The 13,753-nt window shown below is 53.7% G+C and overlaps 1 protein-coding gene across 5 annotated transcripts in view; it reads right to left on the bottom strand.

Moving 5' to 3' along the window:
* Positions 1-276: 276 nt before the first annotated feature.
* HIF3A (hypoxia inducible factor 3 subunit alpha) overlaps positions 277-13,753 on the bottom strand; it is a 28,861-nt gene continuing 15,384 nt past the window's right edge. For 3 of the 5 annotated variants that reach the window (XM_053905508.1, XM_019425929.2, XM_019425930.2), the window contains 6 exons: positions 12,586-12,776; positions 11,943-12,047; positions 6,912-7,183; positions 5,485-5,602; positions 3,942-4,023; positions 277-1,166 (listed from right to left, as the gene is read on the bottom strand). In XM_053905508.1, coding sequence (XP_053761483.1) covers positions 1,069-1,166; positions 3,942-4,023; positions 5,485-5,602; positions 6,912-7,183; positions 11,943-12,047; positions 12,586-12,776 — 866 coding nt within the window. In that variant the 3' untranslated portion in view covers positions 277-1,068. Of the gene's footprint in view, positions 1,167-3,941; positions 4,024-4,052; positions 4,283-5,484; positions 5,603-6,911; positions 7,184-11,942; positions 12,048-12,585; positions 12,777-13,753 lie in introns of those variants that run through there. The other 2 variants (XM_053905510.1, XM_053905509.1) reach the window with 2 other exon arrangements.

The raw sequence follows: 13,753 nt of genomic DNA, 5'->3' as shown, positions 1-13,753 counted from the left end.
GACGTAAAGCTCGTTTTACTTCTTTTTGATTGGAAAAGCAAGTCTTGAGTGTAGAAAGTTGAAAAGGAAGGAGCTGGGCATCATGAAGCATCATGATTTCGAAGCTTAAGGAGTCTGGATTTGGAACCAAATGTACTACAGGTCAGGAAGACTAGAACCAATATAAAGTTTAGGTTGTGAGGTCCAGAACGAGAAAGAGCTGGCCGTCGTGAGGTCTGGAGTCAGAGGGGTTTGGAGCATGTGAGGTCGAAACCAGACTGTGTCGGGGGGGGGGGGGGGGGTGTGCTGTGCGGTCTAGATCCGGAGAAGGCCAGGGATTGAGTGGCCTAGAGCCGGAGAGAGCTGGAAGTCATACGATCTGGAAGCAGTGGAAGTTGGAGGCTGCCCCTGGAAATTGGAAGCCCATGAATGAAGCCAGTGCCCAGGGGAGACTGAGGACAGCAGAAGCCCCCAGGGGAGGGGCAGGCAGAGTGGGGTGGCCACTCGAGAGGCTAAGGGGTTGATCTGAAGTTGCTAGGGGTGAGGTCTGCCCCAGAGGCCCCCCCCCCATTAACACCTGAAGAAGGGGGGGTGGGAATCAGAGTTCTGCATTCTTATGGACCCCGGGCAATTCATAGCGATTAAAACCCTGTTGTGAAAACAACAAAAATGGATGGAAAGAAACGTGACTGCGGTTATCAATACTCCCCAGGGCCCAGAAACACAGACCTGAGCCCCTACCTCCCCCACCCCTAATTACCCAAAATTAAGCCAGGAGAGTGGGAGAAAGGGATGAGGTAACCAGTATAGAGAACCCCAAGGGAAGTCCTGAGAGAAGGAGGAGGAGGGCGCCAGGGACCCCCTCCCAGAGGTCACTGAGCTGAGACCACCCCAGAAAGCCCCCCAGACATGGAGGGGCAGAGGGGTGAGGGGCTGAGGTAGGCCCGAGGCGGGCGGGGGCCACTGAAAGGAGAGAGGGAGCCCCTCTCCTGGTGCCCCCATCCTGTGCTTTGGCTGCCGGCGTGGAGTGTGGCTGAGGTCCTTTCTGGGGAGTGGAAGGGCGCAGGGAAGAGGGCCCGCAGAGCTGGCTCAGTTGGCCTGGCCCAAGCCTGCCGCTGGTTGGAAGTGGCTCCTGGGCTCCACGGGGTCCTCGTCCGCGTAGAGAGAGAGCAGCGGGGGACCCAGGCCTGCGGGGAAAGATGAAGGGTCAACCAGTGGGGCTTCCCACCCAAACCCGTTTCTTCCCCTCCTGACATTTAAAAGCGTGCGTGGTGAGGCAGGCACGCCCGGGATCAAATAGCAAACTCTTGGGCCAGTTCTGTCCTCTGAACCTCAAGTGTCCAGGATGTTTAAGGCAGTAGTTAAGAAGGCTGGAGTCACGGGCACCTGGGTGGCTCAGTTGGTTAAATGTCCGACTTCGAATCGGGTCATGATCTCACGGTTTGGGAGTTCGAGCCCCGCATCGGGCTCTCTGCTCTCAGCATAGACCCCGCTTCAGATCCTCTGTCCCCCCCTTCCCCCCACCCCGGCCCTCCCCTGCTCATGCTTTCTCTCTCTCAAAAATAAAGAAGCATTAAACAACAAAACAAAAGGCTGGAGCCAGATGCTGCCTGAGTTGGAATGCAGGCCCTGCTGTTTACTTGCTGTGTGACCCAAGGTGGGTGATGTCACCTCTCTGTGCCTTGGCTACCTCGTATGTGAAATGGGCTAACAATACTTCCTCTCCGGGGGCTGTTGTGGGAAGCTAAATGAATCAATCCACGTGAAGTGCTTTGGGCACTGACTAGTATTGGTAAGCTCCTACTGAATTGTTGTTACCTAGAAAACAGGGATGCTCCTATCTGCCTCACGTGTGAGAATTCACCCACTCAGAAAATACTGTTGAGCTCCTGGTGTGTGCCAGGCACCAAGGACACAGCAGTTAACAGGACAGATGAACCTCCCGGCCCTGACATTCCAGCGAGAGGGATCGGTTGGGTCATGTACACAAAAAGAGTGGCACAGAGTGAGCGCCAGGTAAATGTCAGCTCTTCGTTTACAAATATGTACTGAGGCCCTGCTCTGTGCCCAGCCACTGCCCTGCCTCACGCAGAGAGTATGGCAACCACAAGACAAGTCTGGCCCCTGCCTCCCACAGCGCACACCCCCGGGGAGAGGACAGCCAAAAATCAAATAATGACATGAACGCTTATGTAAATATGATCTGTGATGAGTGTTATGAGCCATGAGCTTATGAAGTTAGGGAGGGCTTCATGGAAGGGGTAATACTCGATCTGAGATCAGAAGGATGCAATAAATAGGCAAAGAATAGAAGAGAAGGCATGCCAGGCAGAAAGATCAGCGTATGCAAAGGCCCTGAGGCTGTCTCCTCCAGCAAGATTACTTCAAAGTCAGCATGATGCAGAGTCCCCACTGCAGTCAGCCACCCACCTCCCTCCCCTCTCTGCTTCAGCCCTACTGGCCCTGTCTTCCCCCAACTAAGACAGATGCACTCCCACCTCAGGACCTTTGAATTTGCTGTTCCCTCTGCCTGGAGTGCTCATCCCCCCAGAAATTGTCACAGCTCACTCCCTTACTTCCTTCAGGTCTTTGCTCACATGTCACCTTCTCAGTGAGACCACTCTTGATCATACTACTTGAAATCAAAATCCTACCACCCCAGAGTTCCCTTTTCCTTTGCATACATTATTTTTTCCAGAAGTGCTCTGTTCCTCTCTCGCGCCCTTAATTATATGTGTTTCTTCATTCTGGACTGTCTCCCCCGCTAGCATGTCAGCCCTATGACAGCAGGGATTTCCGTTTTGTACACACTCATGTCTCCAGCCCCTAGGACAGTGCCTGGCACGTACTGTGTATTCTATAAATAAGTGTTATATGTAAGAAGGACAGAATGAACCAAAAGACAATCACTGGCTGAAACAAGGATGTGAAGCCGAGTGGGGTCTGTGAGGCTCCGGGCAGACCCTACAGAGGCTGGAGTACAAGGTTGAGGAGCTTGGTCTTTCTCAGAAGGGCAGTAGGGAGCCATGGATGAGTTTGGAGCAGAGGGAGTTCAGGGTCAGATTCGTGCTTTGGAAAGATCTCCTAGCTAATGCCTGGACATTTTTTTGTTTTTGTTTTTAAGTTTACTTATTTATTTTGAGAGAGATAGGGAGAGAGAGAAAGAGAGAGAGAGAAAGAGAGAGAGAGCGCGAACGTGCACATGTGGGGGAGGGGCACAGAGGAGAGACAATCCCAAGCAGGCTACGCGCCATCAGCGCAGAGCCTGATGCAGGGCTCAAACTCACAACCTGTGAGATCATGACCTGAGCCGAGATCAAGAATCAGACGTTCAACCCGCTGCGCCACCCAGGTGCCCCTACACGGAGGTTTTGAGTGGAGCTCCGGCTCCTGACGGTTTTGCTGGAAGGTGAGGACAGTCGCTGTGGAACCAGCTTCGCGTGAGGGCGGACATTTCTTGAGTGTTTACTCCTCGGGTCTTGTGCTAGGCTCTTCCTGTGCTGCCCCCCGCCCCCCCCCCCCCCCAGAGATCTTGAAAACCTCTCCGTCAGGTAAAAACTATTGCAATGGATCCTATTTGACGGAGGGGGGACTACTGAGGCTCCAGAAGCAGAAACTGTTTTCCAAAGCCACGCAGCTGGGAACCAAGGCGGGACAGCCCCCGAAGTGTAAGCAGACACAAGCTTCGGGAGATCTAGATTGGGCCTGGGCTCAGCTTCCACCCCAACGGGCCGCGTGGGCCAGCCCCTGCCCCCCTCGGAGCCTCTCTTTCCCCCCTCGGTGCCGCTGAGAGCAGGGAGGGGCTGTGTCTACCAAGGTGACAGCCAGGCGCTGACAGCCCCCCACCCTCACCCCTGCCACCTTCCGGATTGCCCCACCCTTCTCTCAACCGTGGCGGGGGGGGGGGGCGTCCTAGGAGGGAAAGGGACCCAGGTCCTCTGTATACCCAGGGTGCTACTCACGGAGGGGCTCATTCAGTTCCAGGAGGTGGGTGCCGGGATCCTGCTGGCTCCCTGGAGCTGGCCCTCCTGTCAGAAGGAAACTCTGCAGGACAGAGACAAAGCTGCCACCACCACCACCGCCAGCATCGTGAACATCCCAGAAGGCAGGATGGGGCGGTGGTTAGGAGCACTGTGGGGTTCAGCAGCCACGTGTGGGCTATGGGACTTTGGATTAAGCCAGGGTCCTAGACAGCTCTCCTCTGTGTGTCCCTCCAGAGCCTTGTTCGCCCCTTCCTCTGTGTCCCAGCAGGCCGACCTGGGCGGGTGGATTCCAGCAACATGCAGCCTTGTTCTAGGTATTCCTGTTGGGCTCACATAATGGGAGATGCTCTCAGGAGGGAGGAGGAAGCGGGGCGGTATTTGATCTCGCTGCTTCTCTGCCGGCTTGTCACGGGCTGGCGGTGTCCCTCCATGGAAGGTTTCTGCTCTTACGAGACCTACTCTCTCCAGGATCCGGCGACCGCGGCCCGCCCTGTGCCTTCAGACTGCGGACGGTGCCGGCTCCCCCACGCTGCTGGCCCCAGCGGGGGCTGCACCCCCTCCTGCCGATTCCCTATGCGCTGCCCACACCTTGGCCAGTAGTCCTGTTTTCAGACGCTCCTCCACACCCCCGTCTGAGCGCGCCGTTTCCTGCCCAGACTCTGACCGATGCGGTTGCTTGACCTCTCGTGGGTGAGTGTGAATACCACCACCAATAATAATAATAATAATAACCACAACATCTCCAGAGTGGTCATCAACCGCGCCTCTCGCGTTCAAATAGCCCTGCTCAGCGTGGGGAGCCAGAGACCTCTTTTGTGGGCATCAGAGAGCCATGGAAGGTCCTGGAGGGAGGCTCTGTGGAAGTGGCACAGCCTGGGCAGGGTTTCGGAAAGGGTCTCCTGGTTGCCATTGTGCAGAAAAAGGACGGCAGAGGCGAGATGGAAGCGGGGAGATGGGAAGAAGGGGGGCGGGGGGTTGCTGCTTCCGTTTGGTTGTTTTTATCCTATTTATTGACAGGCACTAAGGATCAGCTCGGGACCTAATTTCATTTGCTTCTCGTGGTAGCCCTGTGGGATGTCACCACCCCCCTTCCCAGATGAGGAAACTGAGGTTTAGAGCGGTCACCGTACCTGCCCAAGGTCTCACAGTTATCAGGTGCCAGACCTGGGACTTGAACCCAAGTCCGTCTGACTCTAGTTAGTGTCTGGCCTCCTAATGCTACACTAATAATCCAAGGCCAAGACCTGTTCTAGGTCTGGGAGGGAGGCCCATGGGAGTGTAGGACGTTCCCACACCTACTAAACTTTGTCATTTCTCCCCTTTACCCTGCTTAATTTTTCTTCTTAGAACTTACCACCGACTTAGATAAATTTGCATGCCCTCACCTGGACGACTGACCTTCCATTTGACCTTCAGCCACCCCTTGCCCCTCTCTGGTTCCCCCCTCCCCCATACATAAAACAGTAGGTTTAAGCCTGCTAGGTTCTGAGGGCCAGAGAATCCCATTAATCCCCCAACATACCAGGCTGAGGGGAGGCAGCAGGAAGTTTTCGGGTTCTGGGCTGGGGGACCGTTTGGGGGGTTTCACTCCCAGCAGCTCCACCCCCTCGGCCTCGTCCTCTGAGCTCTGAGCCAGGGTCCTGGGGAAAAACAGGTAAGAATCTCAGAATACAACAAACCTGAGCAAGTGTGGGCACCACTGTGAGGAGATGATGAGCATTCATTTATTCCCCTAAGTGTTTATTCCTTTACTCATACACTCACCCATCCATCCATCCACCTATCTGATCATGTACCCACCCATCAATCTACCCAACCATCCATTGATCCATCCATCCATCCATCCTTCCATCCAAACATCCATTCATCCATTCATCCATTTATCCATCCATCCATCCATCCATCCATCCATCCTTCCATCCATTCATCCATCCATCCACCCACCTACCCACCCACCCATCCATCCATCCATCTACCCACCCATCCATCCATCCATCCTTCCATCCAAACATCCATTCATCCATTTATCCATCCATCCATCCATCCATCTGTCCATCCATCCATCCATCCATCCATCCATCCTTCCTTCCATCCATTCATCCATCCATCCATCCACCCACCTACCCACCCACCCATCCATCCATCCATCCACCCACCCGTCCATCCATCCATCCTTCCATCCAAACATCCATTCATCCATTTATCCATCCATCCATCTATCCATCCATCCATCCATCCATCCATCCATCCATCCACCCATCCATCCATCCATCCATCCACCTACCTACCATATTCATTAATTTCCTCCCTCCCTCATTCAATAAGTCTTTATTAGGCACTCACTATACATCCAGCACCAAGCTGAGAGCCTTGGGAAACAGTGAGATGTAGCCATAAAATCTCATAAGGATAGTAAAGGGACCATTCTGGACACTAAATGGGCACATGCCTACCACACAGAGTGCAAAAACTTGAGTATTAGTAATTTAATGTCTCTGGAAGGGGGACACGGACCCTCTGAAGTTATATGCACAGCTGTGCATCTGTACGTGTATGAACGTTCTTGGGAAAGAGTCCATAGCTTTCAATAGATTCTCAAAGGTGTTAGGAAACTTAGTTCTAGACAGTTTCTTTGACACTGTTGCAATGTCCTCTTAACTGTGACAAACATTGTCGCTAGGCCAGATATAAATATGTTCCAAAGGAGAGGGCCCCTGGCAGGCTGGTGGGATTTGGATAAACAAGGAGAACAGTGGAGGGCATTCCAGAAGGAGGGCACAGCCTAGGCAAGGAGAGAGGTTGGAACAAGCATGGCATGGGCTGGGGACACTGAGGGCCGGGCGGGAGCAGAGGTCAGCAGTAGGAACGATGAAGGGTGAGGCTGAAACAGGAAGGCAGGAGCAAGACAGGGGTTCACTCCCTTCATACCGTCCCTCTACTGTGGCTCACCTCTTCCGAGCCCCAGCCACGGGGGACGATGCCAAAGGGTCCCCTCTGGAAGGGCTGGAGCAGCTCAGCCGGGGGTCACTCCCCCAGCGGGGCAGCAGGGAGGGCTCAGGGGTTGGGGGCGACAGGCCATGGAAGCTCCGAGCGCGGGGCCGGGGGACAGCGCCTGGAGGTCTGCGGAAGGCCCTGGGTAGCTGCTCGCTGGAGTTGAGCTGGAAGTCATCATCCATGGAGATGTAGGGGGCCAGCATCTCCAAATCCAGAGCATCGACATCCTGCGGGAGGCAGGAGGAGGTTAAGAGCAAGAGCCTTGGCCTCAGGTGGGCCCGGGCTGGAGTCCCAGCTCCGTCGCATCCGAGTTGTGCACCTGAAGCCAAGAGTCTGAGGGGCGCCCGGGTGGCTCGGTCGGTTAAGTGTCCGACTTCAGCTCAGGTCACGATCTCACGGTTCGTGAGTTCGAGCCCCACACTGGGTTCCCTGCTGTCAGCCCAGAGCCGGCTTCGGATCCTCTGTCGCCTTCTCTCTCTGCCCCTCCCCCTGCTCACGCTCTCTCTCAAAAGAAAAGTCTGAGCTTCGGTTTCCTCATCTGTAAAATGGGTGTAAGGACCCTGTGGTAACCAGTCACCGAGATGGCTCTCGAGCATCCCCACCCTTGGTATTTGTGCCCCAGCGTAATCTCCTACTCCGGTGACTAGGGTTGATCTGGGAACAACCCTGATGGTGTGTGGCTTCCAATGTTAGGTTGTGAAGAAACTGTGGCTTCTGTTTTTGCTGGTCCCTTGCTCTGGGGGATGCCCTCTGGAGAGGCCCCCATGGTGAGAAACGGAGGCCTGCTGCCTGCAGGCGCGTGAGTGATCTCGAAGGCGCATCTTCTCGCCCCTTTCAAGCCTTCAAGTGACGGCAACCCTGGATGACGTCTCGACTGCAAGATGTCTCGTGACATCTCTCCTGCACGAGACGCCAAGCAAAAGCCACCCAGTTAAGTGGCTCCCAGGCCCCCCGGTCCCCAGAAATGATGCGAGGTAATACACACTTATTATTTTAAGCTTCAGAGTAGTAATCTGTTATCCAGAAACAGATGACAAGGTTTTGCCGCCGTAACGAAAAACCTAAAAGGCGGGGTGGCTTTAGCACAGGGCAGTGGGCGCGGGCTGGAAAGGCCCTGAAGAGCCTGTCAGGGCCTAGACCGCCTCGAACAAACTGTTGGTGGAAGCGTGAGCCATGAGGAGCCAGCCCGTGAGGGCATAAAGGGAGGTGAGGGATGTGTTACGAGAAGCCTGAGGAAAGGAGGTTTTCGTTTTGTGGCAGCTAAAGTTGAACACCGGGCGTTGTGTGCAGTTTTCTGGGACGGAGAACACATGACTCGTGAGCCGGGCCATCTAGCTACGGGATTCCCAGCCACGGTGCGGGATGGCTGCCTGATTTCTTGCCACTTGGGAGTGAAGGCAAGAGGAGAGAAGATCTAAAGGAGAAACGTTAAAACACGCAGGAGCTGGGACTGGAAAGTCTGGAAGATTCTCAACCTCCCCGTGAAGCGAAAAATTAACTTTCCCCAAAGCGGGGTGTGTCCTCTGTCAGGGCTCCTTGGGATTTCCCGGGGGGGCAGGGGTGTCATTGCTCCTGGCGGTGAGCCCCTGGTGCCACGCCGGATACTTTCTGGCAACAAGATGACTCGGGCGGGGGGGCTGGTCGTGCCCGAAAGGCCAACTATGCCATGAGAGGGGTTGAGGCCACGTGAGATCAGCCTGACCTCCGGGGGAAGCGTGTGTAGAGATGGAGGTCAAGGTCAGCCACATGGGCAACAGTCCAGCCATGCCGACAGAGTGAAAACTCCGGACACCACAGCTTGGGTGAGCTTCCTGAAGTGGGGCTACTCCGTGTGTGCCCCCCCACACCGGTGCCGGGAGGGGAACACGTCCCCGGGGTCACGAAAGGCCTGCATTTGGGAACCTCCTAGTCTCAGATTCCACCCTACGGATTTCTTCCTCTGGCTATACTATTCTTTTGGTCCAACAAAACGATCGTCCTGGGGGCGCCTGGGTGGCTCAGTTGGTTAAGCGTCCAACTCTTGATTTCAGCTCAGGTCATGGTCTCGCTGTTGGTGAGGTCCAGCCCCACGTTGGGCTCCAAGCTGATAGCAAAGAGCCTGCTTGGGATCCTCTCTCTCCCTGCCCCTCCCTGGCTCACGCACTTGTGCACACACACTCACTCTCTCTCTCTCTCTCTCTCTCTCTCTCTCTAAATAAGTAAACCTTAAAAAAATTATTAAAAGATCAACCTAAGTCTAGTGCTGTCGTAAGTTCTACAGCCAGCTCTAGCAAATTGTTGACACTGAGGGAGTCCGTGAGAATCTCTGAATTTGTAGGCAGCTGGTCTGAAGGGAGGGTGGCCTCGCGGACCCCCAAGCTTGCGGCCGATGTCACAAGTCTTGGACAGAAGTGGCAGACTGGAGGACGGCGACCTTCACCTTGCATTTGGCTGACCCTGGGAGCTCCCCAGATGGTGAAGGACGCTAAAATTGAGAAATGGTTTCTGAGCAAAGGCAAGTGCTCTCCGGAAGGCATGGTCTAAAGATGAAGCCAGCGTGTGACTATAAAAGTCTCTGGTTAGACTTCAGGAAGATCAAAGGCATTGCCTAGAACATCCTTCAGGCAGATAAACTAGAACTTAAGGATATGCTAATCGATCTCAGACAAACTTCCTCACTCTGTCACTCATCATCTCCGCAAAATCCCAAGGCAGAGAAGGGCTTATCTCAAAGAGACCTATGAGCGTGGCTTTTGTCTAATGCAGTGCATTCCGAGAAGAGATTCACATAAGACCCACACCTTTTTTAATAAGGATTATTATATAAACAGAAACACTGCCAGCTTGGACTGGAAGGGACAGAGACCGTGCTAAATGGAAAGAGACCTTTGGGCCACCAAAGTTCCCTGACAAGCAGCAGGTTCTGAACCCTCCCTCCCCCCCTGCCCTCAGCTGCAAATACATATCACCTTTTATGAAAAAGGGAGGAGGATTTTGAGGGAGAAGCCCAGCGTCTAACAGCGGGGAACCAAGAACCATGGAGAAAGCCTCTAGGAAGTACAGTTAAACCTTGGACTGCAAGGTAACTTGTTCTGCGAGTGTTCCACAAGACGAGTAAACATTTCTAATAAATTTTAACTCGATAAACGAGTGAGGTCTTGCAACACGAGTGTACATGATGGTGGAGGTCACGTGATCACAACTGAGCCCGGTGGTTCTTGAAATTCACTGATACGCGAGTACTTCGTGTTACAAGCGCGTTTTCGATGAATTATACGCGCAGACCAACGTTCCACTGTAGTAGCAGTGGGTTCTGATCAAGGAACTTCCCATAGTTGCCCAACTGGATTTCAAAACTGCCGCGGGCCAGCGATACCTGTGCACTCTTCTCTCCCTCTTTTTTTTTTTTTTAACTTTAAAAAATGTTTATTTTTGAGAGACACCGAGACAGAGCACAAGTCTCGGTTAGGGTTAGGGTTAGGGTTAGGGGTTAGGGTTAGGGTTAGGGTTAGGGTTAGGGTGGGGGGGAGGGGCAGAGAGAGAGGGAGAGAGAATCCTAATCAGGCTCGAACCCACGAACCACAAGATCATGACCTGAGCCAGAGTCAGACACTTAACGGACCGAGCCATTCAGGTGCCCCTCCTCTCCCTCTTTTTGACCAGGAGGATACGTGGCATCACTCCGTGCCTGTCCCGCCACTGTGTGCGGGGCATGTGGCTGGATCATCACTTATCTCTTTAGTTCACAGGCCAACAGAGGGGGAGCTTCACCACATCCGGACCTGATGTAGGTGATGAGATTCTGGGCTCCAGGCTGACGCTGTCACTGGAAGACTTTGGGGGCACTTCGGAGGGGGTTGAGTGTATTTTGCAGGAGGGAGAGACATGCATTGGTGGGATCCCCGGTGGTCCTTGCCTTTTGGTGTTCACCCTCCCTGCGGATGCCTTCTGCATTGTACCAGGATTGGTCTGTATGACCAATACAATTCGGTGAAGTGATGGTATGCTGTTTCTGAGATTAAGTTATAATCTTCTGTCTTGGGCTCCCTCTTGTTACCTCTTGGATTCCTTGCGTTGGGGGAAGCCAGCTGCCATGCTGTGGGGACACTCAGGCAGCCTGTGTGGTAAGGAATTGAGGCCTCCAGCCAGAGCCAGTGAGGGACCGATGCCTGCCAACAACTACGTGTGTGAGTTTGGAAGTGGGTCCTCTAGCCCCACACGACTCCCCTGACGGGAGAGCTTCACTTCAGCCTCATGAGAGACTCAGCAAAAACCATCCAGCTAAGCTGCTCCCAGATTCCCGAGTCTCAGAAATGGTGTGACATAATAAATGTTAGTCGTTTAAGGTGCTCAGTTCTGGGGTGATTTGTTAGGCAGCAATAGGTAACTAATATATCATGTCACTGTCATTTATCTAGCCACTAAATCAGTCATCCAAACATTATCCATCCATCTATCATCTAATGAACCAATGGCCTGTCTAACAACCCAACCAAACATGCATCATCCATCCATCCAATCCATCCATCCATCCAAATAGCTGTCTAACCATCACCCATCCATCTATCTACCATCATCCACCTAATGAATACAGTGGTCCATTCATTCATCCATCCACCCACCCATCCATCCACCCACCCATCCATCCACCCATCCATCCACCCACCCACCCATCCATCCATCCATCCACCCATCCATCCACCCATCCATCCACCCATCCATCCATCCATCTATCCATCCATCCAAATAGCTGTCTAACCATCACCCATCCATCTATCCACCATCATCCACCTAATGAATACAGTGGTCCATTCATGCATCCATCCACCCATCCACCCATCCATCCATCCATCCATCCATCCATCCATCCACCTAATGGATACAATGGCCTTTCTATCCATCCATCCACTCATCCCCTCAACAATTCCCCCACCCTTCTCTCAGGCTCATACATGTCCGCCCTCAGAGCAAAGAGGTGAAGACTGTTCCTTCCGTGCCAGCCCTTACCTGAGCTATATCTAGATCTGTCTCCACAGCCTCAAGGTCTTTCCCAGAGGCCAAGAGTTTGTGTGTATTCTCCATGTCCATGAGTGGTTCGTCTGGCAGATCGGCCTGTGGGAAGAGAGTAGACACTGAAGGAAATCTTGAGCCTAGAAAATATTAACAGTAAGGTAGTCCACACATTTGAGCTCAGAGGTAGGAGCGAGGGTCACATATCAGAGAGCTGGGGACCCTCACAATAACCAATGAGATGGCTACTTGTTACCATCCTAATTTTATGGATGAAGAAACTGAGGGCCTGCTTGTCCAGGGTAACACAGCTGGTAAGTGGCAGATTCAGGATTTGAATCCAGGTTTGTGTAATTTAAGACATTAGATGTTCTTGACTCTTTGAGGTCAAAACTCAGAGAGCCTGGATCCTTGGCCACAAGCAAGGAGAGGGGTCACCCATGCCAGTCCCAAATATCCCAGGTTTTGGTCCAGGTAACAGTTGAAGAATCTGGGATCTAGGTCTTAAACCCCAAACCCCATCTCACCCCAACCTCCCCACTGCACAGATGGAGAAACTGAGGCCCAGAGAATAGCAAGATTCAAGCCAAAGGCCAAAGCAGCCTGGATCCCAAGGGTTCACATGGGAGGTACTGCTTACCGGAAGAGGGCTTTGGGGGCGCCGTGTGGCTGGGGGTGCGCTGGGGGTGGCAGCTACTGAAGTCCCATCCAAGATAGGTGCCAGGAGGCGACGGAGGTCAGGGCTACAGAAGCTGCGGGGGTCAGCGGCCAGGGTGGCCTCGCTCAGGGCAGGGGGGTGCAGGAAGGCCAGGATCCGGGGACCAGAGGCATCTATAGGACACATCGGTGGGGAGGACACAGGATGGTCATCCAGGGCTGAGGGGCAGAGCCCCCTCGCCCCCAAACCCCAGGGAGCCTAGTTGACATTTTCAACAACCAATCAGGGTAGACAATGTCCACAGTGCTGGGGAACTGAGTTCTGGAAAACCCTCGTTGGACCAGGTTCTGTCTCTTCAGCTGCCAGATTGTAGTGAGACCCTGAAGGGTCCTAGAGGGGCCAGTGTGGGGGAGGGGGCACGCAGTAGGCTCGGGATAGTAGCAACTGCCCAACGAGGGGGAAACGTTTTAATCTTTAAAATCGATACTGCTGGACCAAGGCACATGACTGACCCGATTCTCCAGTGGCACAGAACAGCAATCAGCCACTCAGCTCTGGGGGGCTTGCATGTTAGGAGAAAAGACTGGCCCAAGGCCCTCAAGGAGGTTCTAAGGTCCCTGGAGGTCAGTTCTGAGCCAGAAAAGGAAAGGATATCAGTGACCCCACACCACACCCAAGAGCACGGGTTGCCAGCAACAGCTTGAAGAAGGTGACGGCCTTGAAGAACCAACAGGAAAAGAAGTTTGCCCAGGATTGAGGCGTCAGGTGGGGGAAGAAGGAAGAGGTAGAAAGGAGCCGGACTTGGGAGGGTAAGATTACTGGACGCCAATGAGCAGTGACGTGGGAGCAGGGAACGAGCTGAAGGGTGGGGGCAATGGGGAGCCATAGCAGGATTCAGAGCAGAAGGGCAAAAAGACTGAAGCAATCATCCCAGGGACACAGAAGAGGAAGGATAGAAGAGAGAAGAGTGTTCTGGGCAGAGGAAACTGCCAGTGCAAAGGCCCTACGGCATGAGAATCTAGCATATTCCATGAGCACTAAGGAAGCTGGCACCACTCAGAGTGTGAGCGAGAAGGGGAGGGAGGCAGGAGGCAGGTCACACACGGCCCGGTGAGCCACACTATTAAAGCATTTGGGCTTTCCCTCCAGC

This window comes from Panthera pardus, unplaced genomic scaffold (assembly GCF_024362965.1).
Source record: "Panthera pardus isolate Hobbes unplaced genomic scaffold, ASM2436296v1 HiC_scaffold_18, whole genome shotgun sequence".
Classification (NCBI taxonomy): Eukaryota; Metazoa; Chordata; class Mammalia; order Carnivora; family Felidae; genus Panthera; species Panthera pardus.
Note: the sequence above shows the minus strand (reverse complement) of the source record. Positions and strands in the feature narration are given on the sequence as shown.